This window comes from Gobio gobio (assembly GCF_949357685.1).
Source record: "Gobio gobio genome assembly, chromosome: 17".
Taxonomy (NCBI): Eukaryota; Metazoa; Chordata; class Actinopteri; order Cypriniformes; family Gobionidae; genus Gobio; species Gobio gobio.
This window is the reverse complement of record NC_137110.1, coordinates 28990533-29010274: the sequence shown is the minus strand read 5'-3', so window position 1 is coordinate 29010274 and position 19742 is coordinate 28990533. Positions and strand designations below refer to the sequence as shown.

The 19742-nt window shown below is 38.1% G+C and overlaps 1 protein-coding gene across 2 annotated transcripts in view; it reads left to right on the top strand.

Annotated features, from left to right (window-relative positions):
- rptor (regulatory associated protein of MTOR, complex 1) overlaps positions 1-19742 on the top strand; it is a 377545-nt gene that overhangs the window by 320771 nt on the left and 37032 nt on the right. For both annotated transcript variants that reach the window (XM_079841367.1, XM_079841366.1), the window contains exons 26-29: positions 9463-9568; positions 14897-15011; positions 16546-16670; positions 16768-16869. In XM_079841367.1, the coding sequence (XP_079697493.1) occupies positions 9463-9568; positions 14897-15011; positions 16546-16670; positions 16768-16869 (448 nt within the window). The remainder of the gene's footprint in view (positions 1-9462; positions 9569-14896; positions 15012-16545; positions 16671-16767; positions 16870-19742) is intronic.

Sequence of the window (19742 nt, the reverse complement as noted above, 5' to 3'; positions counted from 1 at the left end):
TCTAGTAAATGCATCTTGATTTAAGAATTTTTAGATATTTAGACTAGAAACAAGACAACAATGCTAAGAATATAATTTTTTGCTGTGTACTATTTTTAATGTTTTTGAAAGAAGTCTCATGCTAAAAAAACAGTAATATTGTGTGGACTGAACACAATTATTAAAGCAGCACTAGGTAACTTTTCAACCTTTATAATATATTTTCAAACCTCTTGTGATGATACATCGACTTACAATAGGTTGAATGACACGTCTGCCATAGCCTGACGGGGTCTGTATCGTTTTTAATCGTACTTTTAAACTTCGGGTTTCGGGTGGTAACCCGAGAAAAAAAAGAACTACAAAATTCGACTGCTTTACGGCATAAACGTCACTTCCACCACCACCCCCACTTCCTTAAATTCGGACGTCCGAGCCAAACTATAATTTGTTTGCCGAATGTTATAGTCATGGCCGAAGCAGCACAGAAAAATAAGAAAGCAAAGGTTTTGTCGGAGGAAAGCAAAAAGAGAAAACGAGAAAGTGATCGGATTAAAGGCAGGGCGAGGATCAACATTGGGCCAGCGTTTGCTCGTTGGCGTGAGCTGAAGGAGGAGGGGCTACATTCTTGCAAGTAAATACGTAAGACGTACAAAATCATATTTTAGGATACCTAACATGTCTGTGATATTGGTTTATTTGTCTTGCCTCAAGCTATAATGCAAATCGATTTTTCAAATTTGCAGATTCATCTAGCTTGATATTATAATATTGACGATATATGGTTATTACCTACCACTCAAACATTGAATTGAAGTATTATATAGATTCCGTAAAACGGTAACCAATAGACTAGGCTACTATAATGACGCTGGCTTGTAAACGTGAGCATCGCGATCATTTGGCGTTTGAAAAAAAATAAAACCCATGAAATTATATTCATATGACATGCTGAAACATATGCCACTGTACCTGGGATGAAGACATTTCACACGCGATGCAAGCAGAACACCTGCATGTGAACTCCTCCTGCAGTGTTCAGGGCTATCATAGTTGTCATGTCAATAAATGCACGTGCGATGCATCCACTGATGTAGAATGACAGTTTACGACAGTAGTAGAGGATAATACTGTTTCTCAACTGTAGGGGGACCCCGAGAGCAAAAACTACCTAGTGCTGCTTTAAATTAAATAAGAAGCAAATATATTCAAAACATTGATTAAAATTAAGATACAATTTGTACAAAACAAAATTCACTTTAAAGAAAGGCTTTCTACAAAACAAAACTCCAGAATAATTTCTGACAAACTCCATGTCTTCTGATATATTGCGCATCAAATGATTTGTTGAAATTAAATGAAATTATTTGTGCTGTTCACTTTTCACAATCTACATATATTTAATAAAAAATAACATTAGGCTATAATATTTAAACATCAATATGAAGCGAAATATGTTTGACTGGTACTATATTTATAGCATCTGAGCAGACATTTGCGAATAAAAGCTTTATTGATGTGACACTAGGCTATTTTACAATAAACACGTTATAATCTGTCCAAAACAGGCCAAATAAATCTTGTCTAAACAGTCTTGTTTTTATTTTATTTTGCAGCAGGATTCATATTTAAATGGTCTTTTTGCGTTTAATACTCACAGATGCTAACAGAATAAACTTGGCCTACCTTGCAATCAGCAGCTGTATCCGTTGCTCTCAGAAATGAACAGCTTTTCATGAGGTAAATTATTCCAGGATTATTCCTCAACACGTCTCAAAACGATGTAGCTGAAGTATAGCACTACACTTGATGTGTTTATTTGAGTTGATGTAGGCTTTGACTCTGGATCTTGTAGTATTTGAATCTCTAAAGATCCACGCTCTGTGGGAATATTTGTTTTCGATTTGATTTACATTATATAAAACCTGACATTTCAATGTTTCTTTAGACATATGTCTCATGTTTGTGAGACAAGTATTCACTAAGTTAGAGTTCCTTTTCTGAAGACTATCTGAATGAATGTCTTTGACAGAGAGGCTGCAGATCACGCATCATGTTTGTTTTCTTTATTTTGCAAAAAGCACAACATCTTGTTTTTATTGTGACTGTACACAAAAAAATAGAAATTTAACAGATAATGATGTATAACACTTACCTGAATGATAAAAAAATTACAGAGTTATTAGAGTCTCTTTGGCACTTGTAGCGACTATGAGTCAGATAAAATAATAACTCAACGGGGAATTGAATTAAAATGAAAGAGACTCGAATTACACTATAATTTATAAATAATTCAGAATTAATGTTTACACCTTAACTTATTCACCCGCCAATATGTAAGAACTTAAAGGGGACTCTGTTAAAGGGAAACATGTATATTTAGCTCAAATGAATGAATTAATGAATTCATAGGGAATTTTGAGAGTCTATTTTACAGCCGAGCAAATGACTCTTCCAGCGTTCATTTGAACGGGCCGTAAATATCAACTCTGCAGAGGATATTAATATCCGAACAATAGTGAAACACTATTTAACAGCCAGGTAACTTAGATCGGCAGTTCAAGACATTAAATTGATAAGCACATAACACAAGAACAGTTATCTTTGAATACAAACGGAACTTTATTGATTACTCTAACACATCAAACTAATATCTAACATAAACACACGCACTCGCACATTCACACGTTGCAGAAAGGAAGAAGATGAGGAAAATAATAATTTCTAAGAGAGAGAAATTATGAAATCCCAAGCAATATATGCATTTATGACACATGACCTGAAGAAACCATTGATCAGTAATTTAACCTCCTATCGTTTCTTAGGCAGGGTTATTACATTTGATCTAATGCACCAGTTCAGCTCGGAATCGAGAGGCATTACTTGCGTTTGTGTCTTGTGTGTCGTCTGACAAGGGGGATTCCCTTTTCCTGGCTGGAGAGGGGTTTTCCCGGGTCTTTGATTCGCTGACGGTCTGGTCGTGTCTTTGATCGACGTCTTGGGAAGCCAATCACGTGGCGTGTCGGCTGGATGGAAGTCTTGTGGGCGTTGTTTGAAGTTGAAGCGCGCTGTGAGTGACTCGTTGAGCAACTTTGCGGCAAAACTTAACAGAAACCGAGACTTAACGGAAAGAAAATAAACTTTTAAGTAAAAGAAAGGAAAGTGAGAGAAAAGCAGATGGCCTGAATGAAATCGTTGTTTAACCCATTTTCTCTGATCTTGGTCTGCCACAATCGTCAGATTGTCTCCTGGGAGCTCTCCGTTCAGAACTCAACTCTGGTCAAACTGCTAGGACTTAACTAATCTCTAAACGAACAACCCTTGAACTGGCTCGAACTGCTGGCTCTGAACAGGCCGCGAACTAGCTGTGACGTGAACTGGAACCGAACTTGAGCTGACTTGAACTGGATACTTCGTTCGTGTTCTGAGATTAAACTCAAATATTTGCCCATCCCCTGGATGGGTTCTGGCCAATTAGGCTTCAGGGGTGACTGTGTCTCCACCCCTCCCATAAAATTGGGTCATCTATAGTAATTTAGTTTCCTGCTCTTAAGAAGGGAGTAAATTTAGACCTAATTTCTTACTATAAGGACATGATCAATTCTATAAAGATTTCATTCAGCTCATCTGTTGGATTATACCCATACGAACACAAAAATATCAAACACGATGCCTTTTCATCCACTCATTCAATAGCTACATAATTGCATGAATTGGGAGTAATACCCATACGAACACAAAAATATCAAACACGATGCCTTTTCATCCACTTATTCAATAGCTACATAATTGCATGAATTGGGAGTAATATACCTGCATAATAGTCACGTGTATCAGTTGTAACACACTAACAAGCTATGTCGAAGGCTATTTGAATGAAAGTCCAATAATCAGTGATTTGATGCACTCCATATGTAACAGTTTCTGTGAGTTTGCTTGGAGTTTTAGCTGTGTCACGTGGAGTTCATTTACCGGTCATTGAAAGACAGAGATCTGGTTTGTTTCTTTGTCTTGTGATCACAACGAGTCCTTTGTCCTCTTTAACTAAGTTTTGGTCACAAGTCCATAGGAAGTCGGTTAATTATTTTCTACAACTGGAAGCTCCGGGCAGAATCAAGCCTCCATCTCTCTCGTGATCGATTTCCTGGGGTCTGGAGCTGAATTGGGCTTTGTGAAGGGGATGTTCATTTGATCGAATAATTTGGAAGATTCATTCATCTATATGTCTGAGCCCATAATTGCTACATTCGCTACACACTGATAAGAAAAAAAGCGTGTCGATCGCGCCAGAGCTCTGGCCGACTCGAGGGGGTTAACCCGCAAACTAAACTTTCCCGTGATGTCTGCCGTTGCCAAAAGCTTTTTCATCTTGCTGCAGCCTGGGAAAAACGATGATGGTGTTGCGCTCTATTTGAACATTTAAATTACATTTACAATTTACAAATTCCAATTACATTTAAAGTAACGAACTTGAGCGCGCAAAAAACGCAACATATGTGAACAGCCCCTTAGTCATTGGTTAGATCAGAGTAGCAGTCAATAAACGGGACAAGGGAATTCACGTGCGGGACATTTAGGCCCAATAAATGGGACGTCCTGTCTAATACAGGACAGTTGGCAGCCCTACTTTTATATCATGCTGTGTTTAATATTATAGAGCATAAAAATATCCTCATGTCGTACGTGTATCTTTGTTTAGCTTTGAAAGGTTCTCTACCTGTCTACATTTCATACGTTTCATTTCTATGTTTCCGTTGACATTCCAAGCGTTATAAAGAGATATCTGTCGTGTCTGTGTGACAAGCATTCGCTGAGTTAGTTCATTTTCAGACGCATTTCAGACGCATTTCAGAGTAGACTTCACGGGGAGACAGACAGGAGAATGCGCATCCTGTTTGTTTTCTTTATTTAGCGAAAAACACAACATTTAGTTTTTATTTTGAGTGTGCATAAATAAAAGTTGACACTTTAAGCTTTCTAAAGACGTATTTTTAATTTTCATGAGTATTTTAAGTTGTTTTACACTGTCATGAGTAAAAATCCTGCCGAACGTGCAGGCACGTTAAGTGTCCCCAACTAACAAGCCAAAGGTGATTGTGGCAACTCCATCAGGTGACAGAATGTCACAAAACAATGACAAAAAACCTTGGGAGAAAACAGACACTGTCAGGGGACCAGTTCTCTGGCCAAATGAATGAACATGGTGTGAGTATGATTCCTGCCTGCATTACAAGTCAGATTGCGGATTGATATCATTCAGAATGTTTCATCCAGTTCCTTCTTCTTGAATATCACATTACATCACGCTGGCATATGGAGGAAGAGGGAGTTGTAGCTGGCCTTAGGGGTCTGTGCAGAGGGCTTGTCTTTTTCTTGGGGTCTTTGCTTAGGATCTGTGCCAATGGCTGTCAAGTTGACAAGGTGTTACAAGGGATCTGTCTCTAGGGCTTGTCTAATTTTTGTGGTCTCCGCTGACATCCAGTGCTGCGTTGTGGTCATCTCTAGGTGCAGGTCTACAATCTGGTCTGGATACAAACCGGACTTTGGTAACCTCGGTTTGTATCCAGACCACAGACAAATTTTAGCCTAAATGTCATTCCTCTTTTGATGAAACAAGTAGATTGGATGTTATGGAAAGTGTTCCTCGTTCAAATTTGAATTATAGAAATGTGATATGTGTTATTTGTATGCTAGGTTAAAGAGATGGGTCTTTAATCTAGATTTAAACTGACAGCTAAATAGGAAAAGGGTCCACCACCTGTAGTTTATCGATTTTGATATTCTAGGTATTATCAACTGACCAGAATTTTGAGACCACAGTGGACGTGAAGCCAATACAGTGTTGACAGAACCTGGCTAATATGGTCATACTTCATGGTTCTCGTAAGAACTCTAGCTGCTGCATTTTGGGCTACCTTGTTTTAAGCCTGAAGGGTAACCACCCAGTAAAACATTAAAAAGAATGAACTTTTCTGCATTTGACATTGAGAGCATATCTCGAAATTTAGAGATATTTTTTAAGATTAATAAATTTGGTTTTACAAATGGCAGAAATTTGGCTTTCAAACGATAGATTGCTATCAGAGAGCACACCCAGGTTCCTAACTGATGACGAAGACATATCCATCAAGAGTTAGAAAGTATTCTAGGTTATTTTTTATATCAACTATGAATTCCGTGAATTTTGTGAAATATGTTTATCAGGCCACAAATTTATATAGAGCTGAGTATAATCAGCGTGAAAGCTAACGCCATGTTTCCTAATGATATCTCCCATAGGCAGCATATACAGGGTGAAAAGCAATGGTCCTAGTACTGAGCCTTGCGGTATTCCATAATGAACTTGTGATCCATATTATAACTCTTCATTTACTACAAATTGGTGACGGTCAGATGAATACAATTTGAACCATCCCAGTGCAAGTCCACTAATGCCAGCATAATTTTCGAGCCTATTCAGAAGAATGTTGTGGTCAATAGTCTGAAATGCAGCACTAAGTTCCGGTAACACTAATAGAGAGATGCAATCATGATTGGATGATAAAATCAAATAATTTGTAACTCTGATGAGAGCAGTCTCAGTACTATGATACAGTCTAAATTATGACTGGAAATCCTTGCAGATAAAATTCGCTTTAAGAAGGAACATAGTTGTGAGTATAATGCCTTTTCTAGTATTTTTGAAAGAAAGGGGAGTTTGGAGATCGGTCTGTAGTTAACTAATTCTTTAGGATCAAGTTGTTAGTTTAATAAGAGACTTATTAACAGCCAGCTTGTAGTACCACTGTTTGAAGAATTCATCTTCCAGAATCTGGCAGTACGTTTTGGGAGTTCATTTTAGTCCATCCTGAAGTCCGTTTTGCAGAGATGGACTAAAAATGAACTCCCAAAACGTACTGCCAGATTCTGGAAGATGAATTCTTCAAACAGTGGTACTAGAGGATGTGGTGCTGGTCCTTCAAGAGTCATTCTCAACCTATCTGTCCATAAAGCCTATAAAAAAACCTTCATGCATTTTACAACACTTCAGCTTATGATTCTTATTTAGTGGGGGTCATTTTTTAGGATTCTTTACCTAACTGAAGTCTCTGAGATCCTGACACCTTGCACTTCTGGAGACTCCAGGTAGGTTGCAGCTTTGGAAAATGGTGGAGCTGGAGACTAAAGGGTTCCTGATGGTTTCACCCTTAATTCTTCACCTTAATTCTTAATTCTTTTGCAGTTAACAGGTGTCTTTTCTTCACCACCTGTTTTTGTCAGATCCTGCTGACCCAACGAGCATTTCACTGTCCAATGGTCATGCCTTAACTGCAATGTCTAGTATTGCATTAGTATTGCATCCTTCTCATGGGCATTTAATACTTTTTGACTTTTCAATACTTTTTGACTTTTCAATCTGAGTTAAATCTCTTTTTTGGCTCAATTTATCTGTAAAAGAAAACATGCCTAATAATTCTGCACACCTGAATATAAGGTGATTTTCATTTCCAGCCTTCATGAACAATTATATATCACTTATACATTATTAAATACTAAATCAATAGTAGTTATTAGGATTACTGTGGTTTGGAATTGATCAAATGTGCCTGGAAAAAAAATATGATCAGAAAATCAACGTGCCTAATAATTCTGCACTCCCTGTAAATGGTATTGTTCCTAAGGGAGTCTATAGTGCACAGTCTGATGCAGTACTGTAGCAGAAAGTTGCATGTTTATAATTTTCTCTCTGATAATATCAATCTTGTAGGTAAAGAAATTCATAAAGTTCAATTACTGCTGTTAACTATAGAGTAGGGATGAAACGGTTACCGGTTTCACGATAAACCACGATAAAATTTAGTGACGTTAGTAATATTGTATAAAATGTAATTATCATTAAAACCTCGTGTGATTATCACGATTGTGAAAACTCGCGGTAAATCTTGTCCAGTCAGCGTCAGTCTGGCGCAGCGCACCACTGTCTTTTGAATGAGAAGAAATGGCAGAAGGCAGTGACAGCGCCTGGAGTTCTAAAAGGACCAAATCTGAGGTGTGGTCATATTTTGGCTTTTACAAAAGTCCTGAGGGAAACTTAATCGAAGATGGTCACCCTGTCTGAAGAACATGCCAGAAGAAAGTCGCTGTAATAGGGGGAACACTTCAAAACTACGAACGCAAGGCAAGTGGACTTTGACCTCAATACTACGTCTAGGAAATAATAACGTGAATCGAACGAACAAATTCAGTCAAGACTAGGGTGACATTTAAGGGATAATAATCAGGGCTTGACATTAACAACTGCCATTTGCGGGTGTAACGTTATTTCGGCTGCACACTATTGCCCCTCTGGCTGTTGAACTTATTATTGTCTTCTCAAAAGCCATCTGTTATAATTGCATTGCGCATTATAACCACTTTTATGTGTTTCTATTGAGTTTATGAAAGCGATGTCGTCTCATAATCAGAGGCGTTCAGATTAGCCAGAGTTTTGTTCAGAGTGCGCGCCGCTCTCACTCGCTGAAATCTCTCAAAGCGGAGATAAAAGTGCGATGTATGCAGGAGATTCACTCATCATATAGTGGTTGACTGTTTTTGTTCTATTTCAGCAGCGAACATGGTTTCAAACAAACACAGCAGAACCACAGCGCATCTGATATGACTGGCATAACGCTGGCGAATTTAGGGACTGTCTCTTAAGTTACATACAACATTGGTAACGTTATACACGTTTCTGACTTCAATAGCATTTGAAGGGAATGACAGTCATAAAACTGACTGTAAAGTGTTCATCTAGGTGTACAGGTATGATGCACACCTTTTGATATTTAATAAAATAAACTGTCAAATCAAATGGAAATATGGATATGCATTATTTCACTAGGATACTGTTTGGGCTCTTACACAAAATATGCTAGATTAAAATGCATCATTGCTGAACACTGATGAGAATTTTGCTTGAATATATTAACAGAGATAATATTAGAGATTATATTTACGACAAATTATTATTATTTATGCGTTATGCGTTGCTATTGACGACGGCCATTATGAGGAAGGAAATCCCACAGAAGAGAATCTAGCTTAAAAAAGTGCATAGAGCTGCTTGATTTATTTGTTGTTTGTTGATTTTCAAATATAAAACTTGTTTAAATGTTTTAAGTGTGTGCATCTGTTCTTTTTGAACACTTTCATCTCATTTGAACAAAACCGTGATAATATTGATAACTGTGATAATTTGGGTCACTATAATCGTGATGTTAAATTTCCATATGGTTTCATCCCTACTATAGAGCGAGTGAGAGATCACAGTTGAGATCCTTTTTTAGAGAAATAACACTTTTGATCTTGAGTGTTTTCTTAACACAATTACAGTCTTTAGTTTACAGTCAAAACCAGGTTTGTGTCTGTAATTGTGTGTTTTTATGGTTTTAAACAAGGTGACCCTTTTGATGCTCTATTATTTGAAAGGAACAAAAAACAAAAAAAAGAAACTCTCTCTTTCAGATTCCAGAAGAGCATGATTTGGAGAGTCAGGTTCGAAAGGAGCGGGAGTGGAGATTCTTACGTAACGCTCGAGTACGCAGACAAAGCCAACGCATCACTCAGAGAGGTAACTTTTCCTACATCTAACCTAATTACGGTCTTATTTTTGCCATTTTTACAGTTGTCATATACAATAGACATAATATATACTGTACAATTTGCATTATCAATCATTTTATATTTAGTTTTGTAACTTGTTATATTACTTGACATTTCACAAAATGTTTAAAATGTACAATGTTTTGTTACACTGCAAAGGCAGCATAAAGCTGCATATATTCCATGAAAATGCATTTAAACAGGCACACAAAGGAATTACTGAAATAATGTTCAACGTAAATAATCTTATGAAATTGTTTTAAATATGGAAATATGAATGATACGATATGAAAAGACTATAGAAAATTATAAATACAAATAGGAAATTATAAAATATAGGGCTGTTATGATCCCTCGATTAAATTTGAGTACTCTATTTTAAAAAGTCCTTGATTGCAATTTACCCATGTTCAGTAACTGGCAAAATACCGGAAGTGGTGCCTTTCAAGGACAAGAATCATGAACCGATTATTTGACTGTTTTCTAAGGCTGCACACTGTAAATATATATTAGTGCTGTCAATGGATAAAAACAAACAAACAAATGATTCACTTTTTTTTCTGTAATTAATCGCAGTTAAAAACATCTGCATTTTTAATATTTTTATATTGTAATAATTTTACAGTTACTCTCCAAATGAATGTAGAAACAACTTAAAGACTGTTTTTTTTATGTTTGTTGTAATGGCATCTTTTTATGTATCACTGATACTAATACTGGTACAGATGTCTCTATGAAATAGATTTTTTCAACATTAATGATAGACATTCAACATTACAATATAATTGAAAGCTATCAATTTCAATATTTATTAGGCTTAAAAAAACTTTTTAATTTAAGTGAACTTAAAACAATCTTCACATAAATCCATTATAATAAATCTCATAATTACCTGTGGTAGGAAATGTACAGAAATTGAAAAAAGTTACCAAACAGTCTGCACTGCATAAATAATAAATTAAATATAGATTAATCCTTATTAAAGCTACAATTGTCTCTGTTACCTTTGTTCTTTGATTAACATTAATGACAGACAGCATTAGTGGCTTCTGTCACTTTAAGATCTGCCGCTGCCAAACATGATGCGCTGTCCCGCGCATCTCATTTTCTCTCTACACTTTAAGTGCATTTAAGATGTTATTTAACTAATTTAAGACTGTTGTTATGTATAATTCTTGTTCGAATGATTGTTCGTTCAAGTGCAAAAGAGAACCTGATTCTGGCACGCTGTCTGTGCACTCAATACTGGGGAGTGTCTTTCTGTGCATTGTGTGTTTGTGTCAGGACATTCATAGACAGCGCGTTCTCTTTAGTCTTGTTGCTCTTTTATGGTTTAAAAGCATTTGCATGAATAAGAGCGTGATCATATAATGTACACAAAGGGTGATAGAAAAAAACAGATGCTGCGTTTGCGTTAAAGAGGGTAATTTTTTAATACTGTTGTCTGAGGTCAACTTATGACGTTTGCGTGGTTTTAACATTCAAAAACATCATAATTAATAAGTAATAGGCTCTTTTCTACCCTGGTTTTGAGCCTAGCTCTTGAAACTTTGGTTTTTATCAGCGTGCTGCATTGAATAAGTAAATGCCCACTGCTATGATTGGATAACAGTTTTGCATATTATAATGAGCTTCGGCTCCTTTACACATAAGGAATTGTTTTTAAAAAAACTTCCAATGTGGAGAAACGGTAACCAGAATGAGTCGCCCACAGGGCTCGCAAAATGTCTTTATCAAGCAAACTCAATGATGTATCTCTCATCCACCTGAAATTAATTGGAATGTTATTTTTTATTACTTGGCCGTCCCAATCGGTGGATACAACCGCGAACCGCATAACTAACACACACACACACACACACACACAAGCATCTGCAAAACTTCATCTCAGACAAATTGGCATGTTCAAAACTTCCGTGATTGTATTTTTTCCTTCTAATTACCAGTCAAGAGAGTGAACAACGCACATCAAGAAAATAATGTTATTTCACTATTTAAGATAGTGAGAGCCCTGGCCCATACATGTTCTAGTCTGATCCTGAATCGCAGGACAATGAACCAATAACACTCAATTACAAAGGATACTCCAGCCTGTGACAGCGTGGAAGTTATGTTTAGTTAGACACGTACACATAATCAGTATCAAATGCAATGTCTTACCCACGTGAGCTGGAGCTATTTTTCATTAAAAATAAAGTTCAACCATGCATTGCTAATATTTGAATCCGAAGGAAGCTTATGGCATGTTTGAAACGCTTTATTGCTTGGCAGTTCTGTTCTCTACAAATGCATACACAAACAGATGTTCCTGCCACGTCTACCATTGCTAAGCTTTTTGATCTCTTTGCGCATAGACGCGTCTGGGAAAACAAGCGTGCCGCACCGCATGAGCATGACGACGGCGTTGCTCTCTATTTGAGCGCCTTGTTGCGCATCTACATTTAAAATAACAAACTTGAGCTTGCAAAAGACGCAACATATGTGAAAGGCTTAGTCAGTGGTTACATCAGCTCAGCAATCAATAAACGGGACAGTCATGTACGGGACATTTAGGCCCAATAAACGGGACGTCCCGGCTAATATGGGACCCTACTTTTATATCATGCTGTATTTAATATTATAGAGCAGTGGTTCTCAAAGTGTACTAAAGTTCTCACTAGTGGTACTCAGGCTGCCTCTAGTGGTACGCAGAGGAATCACTAAATAAATTAATGTTAAAACGCATACATTTTAATTTAATCTTTATTTTAGATGTTTTGTTTTACATTTAATTACAGTACAGTTTTAATTTAACTGTACAACATATTGTAATTTAATCATTATTTTATTATTTTATTTACCTGTATGTAAGCACAGTGCAGTGTAAATGTACAAACTGTGTATTTACAATGTTAAAGTGGCTGCCAACAATACATATTCTTATTAGGAATAAACTGCCTCGTTTTTTTAACTGTGCAGAGCTGTAGCTCAATAGTTAGGCCTTCTACGCTACTGTATTTTAAAGTTGGTCATTATGGTGGTACTTGGAGAGCCAAATATTTTCTGAGGTGGTACTTGGTATAAAAAGTTTGTGTATCTTTATTTGCAGGAACTGTATCTCTCGCTGTTTTCATACAGATAACATAAACAGAGAATATATGTTTTTTTATATAAATGACATTAAAAGTACACATTCCAAGCTTTATAAAGAGATATCTGTCGTGTCTGTGAGGCAAGTATTCTTTGAGTTCTGAGGTCATTTTCAGACGCATTTCAGAGTGGACATCACAGGGAGACAGACGGGAGAAAGCACATCCTGTTTGTTTTCTTTATTTAGCGAAAAGCACAACATTTAGTTTTTATTTTGAGTGTACACAAATAAAAGTAGACACTTTAAGCTTTGTAAAGACATATTGTTCATGTCTGTGAGGCCAAAATTGACAGAGTATTTTAAGTTGTTTTACACTGTCATGAGGAAAAATCCAGCAAAACGCGCAGGCGCGTTTCTCGGGTTCGGATGGATTAAAAAAATTAAAGCTGAACTACTGTAGTCACATTATTTTAACAATGTCTTTACTACATTATGAGTATTGCACTACAGAGTGCAAAGATGTAGATTATCCAAATAAGCTGACCAAACATTTTGAGACCAAACATTCTCACCGTTGTTAGAGCTGATTCAACACATTTTCTGAACACTCTTGGCGGTAATGAGAGCCTAAAAGGATGTCAGAAATTTGTAGGCTATGCCTCAATAGCCAAACCTGAGAAATGTGTGTGCCTGGTAGATGCCTACATGAAAATATCTTTTAGGTCGATTTACATAAACCAGTCTGTGGGACAGATAACAAAGGTTAACCCCTTAAAAGTCAGAATTTTGCACTTGTACTTTTGTTCTGCAAATCCAGAATGGGACAGATACCACTCTTGGGAATTAAAATATTCTCTCTGTCGAACAGTTCTGACAGTCGCAGCCAATGAGCTCACTCACCCACCACTTCTGACCGCAGCTCTGGACTGTGCCCTAGAAGACTGTGCCTGAGGTGATGTCACTGACAGCTCAACAGAACGAGGATTTGGCATCACAAACTCCTCTGTTATGCACATCCAGCCTGGAAACCCCTTTTACAGGAGACTGTGTGAAAAGGGTTTGTTCCAGAAATTTTTAATTTTTGAAACACACTAATGGACACACATCTCTGTCCATTCCCTGGTCCACCTGCTGTGACGGCCAATCAATGGAGAGTTTTGCTGCTGCCCTCTGGCACATTTCTTGTAGGTCAAGATCCACCTTAACAGGACTCTTTGTTCAACACACTGCCTAGATGTAAAAACAATGGATGCAAGGCTTCTTTCCCCGTTGCTCCAAAGTCACCATAAAATAACAAATAGAAAGAGAATTATCCATAACATGTCAAATCTCTAGTTATCCCTAGCAAAAATAACATTCAGCGTAACAGTGAATATGCCCACAATCAAAAACAGCCGCATTCAACAACGTACCTTGGCCTAATAACTGTTAAGCATCTTCTAAAAAACATGCTGAAGGATAGCTTCCAAAGATCTTCATGGGGAAGAGAATGAGGTAGGGGCCATTATGCATATATTTAAGAGAGGCAGGACTCCTGCATCACTGTCATGATTGGTCTGTCAACTGACAGACATGGTGTTATTGGTACTTCCAGGATTGGTGAGATACCGAATAAATGTTTAAAGCTCAAACTTCCAGTTGCTAATCTCATTTCACTTAAGTCTACATTAAACCTCTAGAAGTGATGCTCTGACTCTACATTAGATGCGTCTGGAGAATGATGTGGATTTCACAAGTGGAACTGGGTGAACCAGATATATGTTGTAGTTTTTCTGGGCAAAAGCCACAAGCTTAAAAGAAAGCAATGTGCTTGCCTCCCCGTCTGAAGTCAGAAGAGTCTCAAACAGAATAGCTAACATGCTTACGTCAGTGCCGGAACACACACACAAGTGAGCAGGGCTGATTGCGTCAGAGCGGAGGATCCTGCTCACGCTCATATGTCTTTCTCCTTTCATCACACTCTCCGTCATCCTCCCCTCTGAAACCGAGAGTGGGGGTGCCCTCATTCAGTCTAGCTGGAGGAACTGAATCAAATCCTCAATTCCCTCTGAGTTTCCTTCATTTTTTTTCTAATCTGAAAGTTTCACACTCAAGTTTAGTACTGTCACTTTTATTCACTTTCCTCAGAAACCAAAAGACTGTTTGGGTCATTAGTGAAGCTCAACATTTCACTAAGAAAGAAGGTTCTAACTGATCAAAATTCTAACCCATTCCTCTCATGTTTAGGAGTGACACGGTTAGATGATCAGATCTTCATTAATAGAAACCCAGGAGTGCCATCAGTGGTGAAGTTTCATCCATTTAACCCCTGCATTGCTGTAGCTGACAAAGACTCCATCTGGTGAGTGACTGGAATATACACATCCACATTCATCTATAATCATAACTCTTTGATAGAGAAGCATCAGCAAGCATAAGACTGTAATGAAAATTGGACAGTCATCTTTCAAATAATGCCACTTGTGTAGGAGCAGATGACAGATATCTATGCTTTTCATATCATTGCATATATCTGCCACAGTTTCATAATGAATCGGAAATATATTTACACTTCTAAAAACAGATCTCTAAAGTTGTGTTTTGCACCATTGATTTGGCAAAGCACCTGTAAATCAAACAAAAACCGAGCTTGCAATATGGTAATGCGCTTATCTAATCATAAAAGCCAGTGATTTAACTAAATAAGTATATTGTCGATTGCGCTGCATGTTTCAAAGCGAAGTGCGGGACTGTGTTTGCACAAGCAGCTCATAACCCTGCATTTTCACCATTTCCACATTTACCAATGCATCTCTGCATTTGGGAATGTAACATGCATCAGTTATGCTTTTTCACATTCACATTAATTCCACTATATCATTCACTATATGAGATGCTGTTTGTAGATGAGATAATGTTTGTAAATCTGTTGTCACAGAAATTTAAACTGTAGTTTTCCACCAAATTTAAACTTTTGCAAGTGAATAAAAATAAATTAAGACAGCATTGTAATTTTACTACAATAGTGTTAAGTAAAAAAATAATATACTTATTATGAAATATTCATTTTTCATTTACATTTACTTTACAGTTCAGTTGTATTGCAATACAAGTTACCAAGGTCTATAGTTTCACAAAATTCGGTGTGTGTTAGAAATATAAAATTGTGCAACACTGAATATTTTTTTAATGTTGTAATCATTTGTGGTAATGAACAAATCTCCTTTTAGGCCATGTTTAGGCTATTTTTGCACACCCTCTCTGTCACACAAATCTATAGTTGTGACAGAGAGAATATGAGAGCTGTAAGACATTTTAATACTTTTAATACCTCTATTATTTAACCCTAATTTGTAAAAAAAATGCTAATGAAGTTTTAAAGTATAAAAATTAATGTATTTTAATCAATTATTTTTAAACAAATTCAGTTAAAACACTCATTCAGTGATTACTTTGTCATCACTTAGAATTGTACAAGGCGTCTCTGTTACATGAGTTACATGTTACATGTAAAACATTGAAATGTTTAAAAAAAAGAAAAATAAATATATATATAGGTATGTGGAAAATAATGATGTTTGTTACCATGTATTGCTATATTTGTTGCATATAAATGAAAATTATTAAATATAATTCCTCCTTCTGTTGAGGAAAGTGTCTTGTTTTTTTTTTGTTTTTTTGGGGGTTTTTTTACAAAAGTTAGCAGTATTGGCCAACCATACTGTTCTTATGTGCAATGAGGTTCATTATATATTATGTATATTTTGTTACATGTTATTATAATGTTATCTGTTTATTAGAGACATGCATTTGGCAAATGTTCTTGCTGAACTCTAGCTAGCTGTGCATAGAGAAGCATAGTGAACTGTATTAAAATTGTGTGTGTGTCTGTGTAGTTTTTGGGACTGGGAGAAAGGTGAGAGGTTGGATTATTTCTACAATGGGAATCCACGGTACACACGCATCACATCCATGGAGTACCTGAATGGGCATGACTGCTCTCTCCTTCTCACTGCTACTGGTCAGTTCACCCGTCAATTATGTTGACGCAGACTTTGAATGGTTCTCATCTTTGTCAGTTTCTGTGCTGACATTCACCATGCCACTTTTTTTTGCAGATGACGGAGCATTGCGAATTTGGAAGAACTTTGCTGACCAGAGGAATCCAGAGATGGTCACAGCATGGCAGGGGCTGTCCGACATGCTGCCCACCACACGAGGTTTGCTTTCCCACTCTTCCCCCTTCATCTGAGTTTATTTTCCCCATCAACTTCCCACTTGGCCCATCAGTCCATCAGAATTCATCCATCAGAATTTCCAGTCTTCCTGCATGAGGCAGATGCCCGTGGGTGCTCTGGTATGAAAGCAGAATGTTAGTCATTGTATTGGTTTCAGTTTTGTTGGTTTATTTTACATTTCCTCAGTTTATTTAATTAGAATTACTTCTAACTTTTTCTGTGATTTTTATTTTAGCTCTATCCTCTTATTCTTTTCTATATGTGACAATCTTCTGAAAACTTTTGAAAAATTCTGACCACTGCCAAATTATTGTTGTTCTCTGTTGAAGAAGTTCAGCCTTCCCATATCAGCTTACAAAACTGACATGACTAAACAAAATAATATTATAGTCCCAGTGCCTTCTCATTATTCCCGACAAGCCTCACCTGCTGTGTCTTTTGTATCTAGGTTAATTTGTCTCAAACTGGTTATTTTCGGTAGGATTTAGAGAAATGAAATTGCACATTTAAACGTGTGTGTGTGTGTGTGCAGTCAGCTTAAACTTTGAGACAAATTTTTTTAGGAATAATTCACTTCATATACAAATCATTCTGTTTGAAACATTATTTTTGTGTTCTTTATTTCTGTAGAACACAAAAGACAGAATATTCGCATAAAACAAAACTACACTGTAAAAAAAAATCAGGTCTCCAATTGAAAATGTTCTAGTGACTGATCACATCTAACTTTTTTAGTTGGCCAAATTGAATTTCTGTGAATGAAATTGCATCAATTCATAGAAATTAAATTTGGCCAACGGATTTTCGATTGGAGACCTGATTTTTTTTTTACAGTGTAGATATTAACTGTGATTTGTCAAAAAGTACAAAAACTGTAGTTTATTTAACTTCATATAATAGATTTGTGTGAAAAATAGATAGACAGATGACTTCCTAGATTTGACTTCCTCTTCCAAATGTTCAAATTTGATACTGTTTCTATAACAAATGAAGTTTGGCTGTATTTGAAATGGCATACTAATGTACTATTCATGCCACTTCTACAGTGTGCTGTCTCTGTATTGTGTATACTGCACAATTTGCACATTTCATTTGAATTTAAAATGACTGTATCCCATTCTTTATTTGAGTCATTATGTGATTGGACTACGAAAATACAGATTTGTGTTAAAATCGCACAAAGTAAGCTTTTACATATTCTGTACCGTTTCACGTACCATTTCAGGTATATGCAGCCCAATAAACAGTGTTCCATAGCAAACACATAATTGGTGGAATGCAAGATAATCAGTGAAAGATTTACATTTTGGTCTGTTCCTCACATAAAGAGATCATGTAGCTGATCTCAGAAATGTCATTAAAACTGGTTTCTAGGATCACTGAGCCGGGTCATAACTCCATCAGAACAGAAAATAGAGGGAAATCCTTAATTGTCCTTATGCCCTTATGACTGACCCCTAGCCAAATGTAAAATTCATGAAAACATTTCTGCATGGAAGCATGTCTTTTATGAATCCATGATAGATTGCACTTTTACCTCAATTTTAAAATGAAAAAGGTTTGCTTCTAAGTATTGTCACGGGGTGAGGAATCACACGACAAGGCAGGTTGAGTGAAAAGGCCCCGGAGGGTGGGTTTTATTACAGTGCTCGTGCAAAAGGTGAAAACAGTCAGTGAGCCGGTGCGTGATGGCTGGTGATCCTTGTGCTCGGTGGTGCTCAATCCTCGTGAAAGTGGGTGTCCAAACGTGCTCCTAGTGAAGTGGGCTGTCGGTCACTCACTGCTTTCTGGGGGAGAACAACAAAGAGAGGTTAGTCCAGCAGTGCATTCAGCTCGAGACCAGAGTCTGTCCGTCTGCTCAGCCGTAGCTGCTTTTATATCTCTGAGCTGATGCGGTGCAGCTGTGACCGATCAGCCCATGGTGATGATGTGCAGGTGTGTTGTTGCCAGGGCGACGCTGATTCCTCTGGGTGGACTCGTCACATTCCCCCCCCCCTAAGCGTTGTTCTGGTCCTGCGAACATATGGAGACAGTAGGGGTGAAACAAAGGGAGGGTGGGGAATGACCCCTGACAGACCTGCATAAGCTGTCCATATCCATGAGAGGCCGTAGGCGTTCGCGTTGGCGGCCCCGGCCCGATGACGTACCTCAAAGTGGAAGTCCTGGAGCGCTAGGAACCAGCGAGTCACCCTGGCGTTGGTGTCCTTGGCGCGGGCCATCCATTGAAGGGGCGCATGGTCGGTGACCAGGGTGAACTTGCGGCCTAACAGATAGTACCTTAGCTCCAGGACTGCCCACTTGATGGCCAGGGCCTCCCTCTCGACGGCGGCGTACCTCGTCTCAGCCGGGGACAGCTTCCTGCTGATGTAGATGACCGGATGCTCCTCGCCTTCCTGGATTTGCGACAGGACGGCTCCCAGTTCTGTGTCGGAAGCATCCGTCTGCAGCAGGAAGGGGCAACCGAAGTCTGGAGCGCGGAGTACCGGCGACGACGTCAGGGCTGTCTTGACCCGGGCGAAAGCCTCCTCGAGGGCTGGGGTCCAGCAGACTTTCTCCGGCTGCCCCTTCCTGGTCAGGTCTGTCAGGGGGGCGGCTAGAGAGGAGAAGTTGGGGATAAAACATCGGTAATACCCTGCCAACCCCAAAAAGGCCCGTACCTGGGTCTTCGTCTGCGGTCTTGGGGCGGATCGGATGGCCTCGACTTTCTTCTCCTGGGGCTGGATGAGGCCCCTTCCGACTCGGAAACCCAGGTACTTGGCCTCGGAGAGGGCGAGGTGACACTTGCGGGGGTTGGCAGTGAGTCCAGCCCGCCGGAGCTCCGAAAGCACCCTCCGCAGACGTTCCAGGTGGTCTCC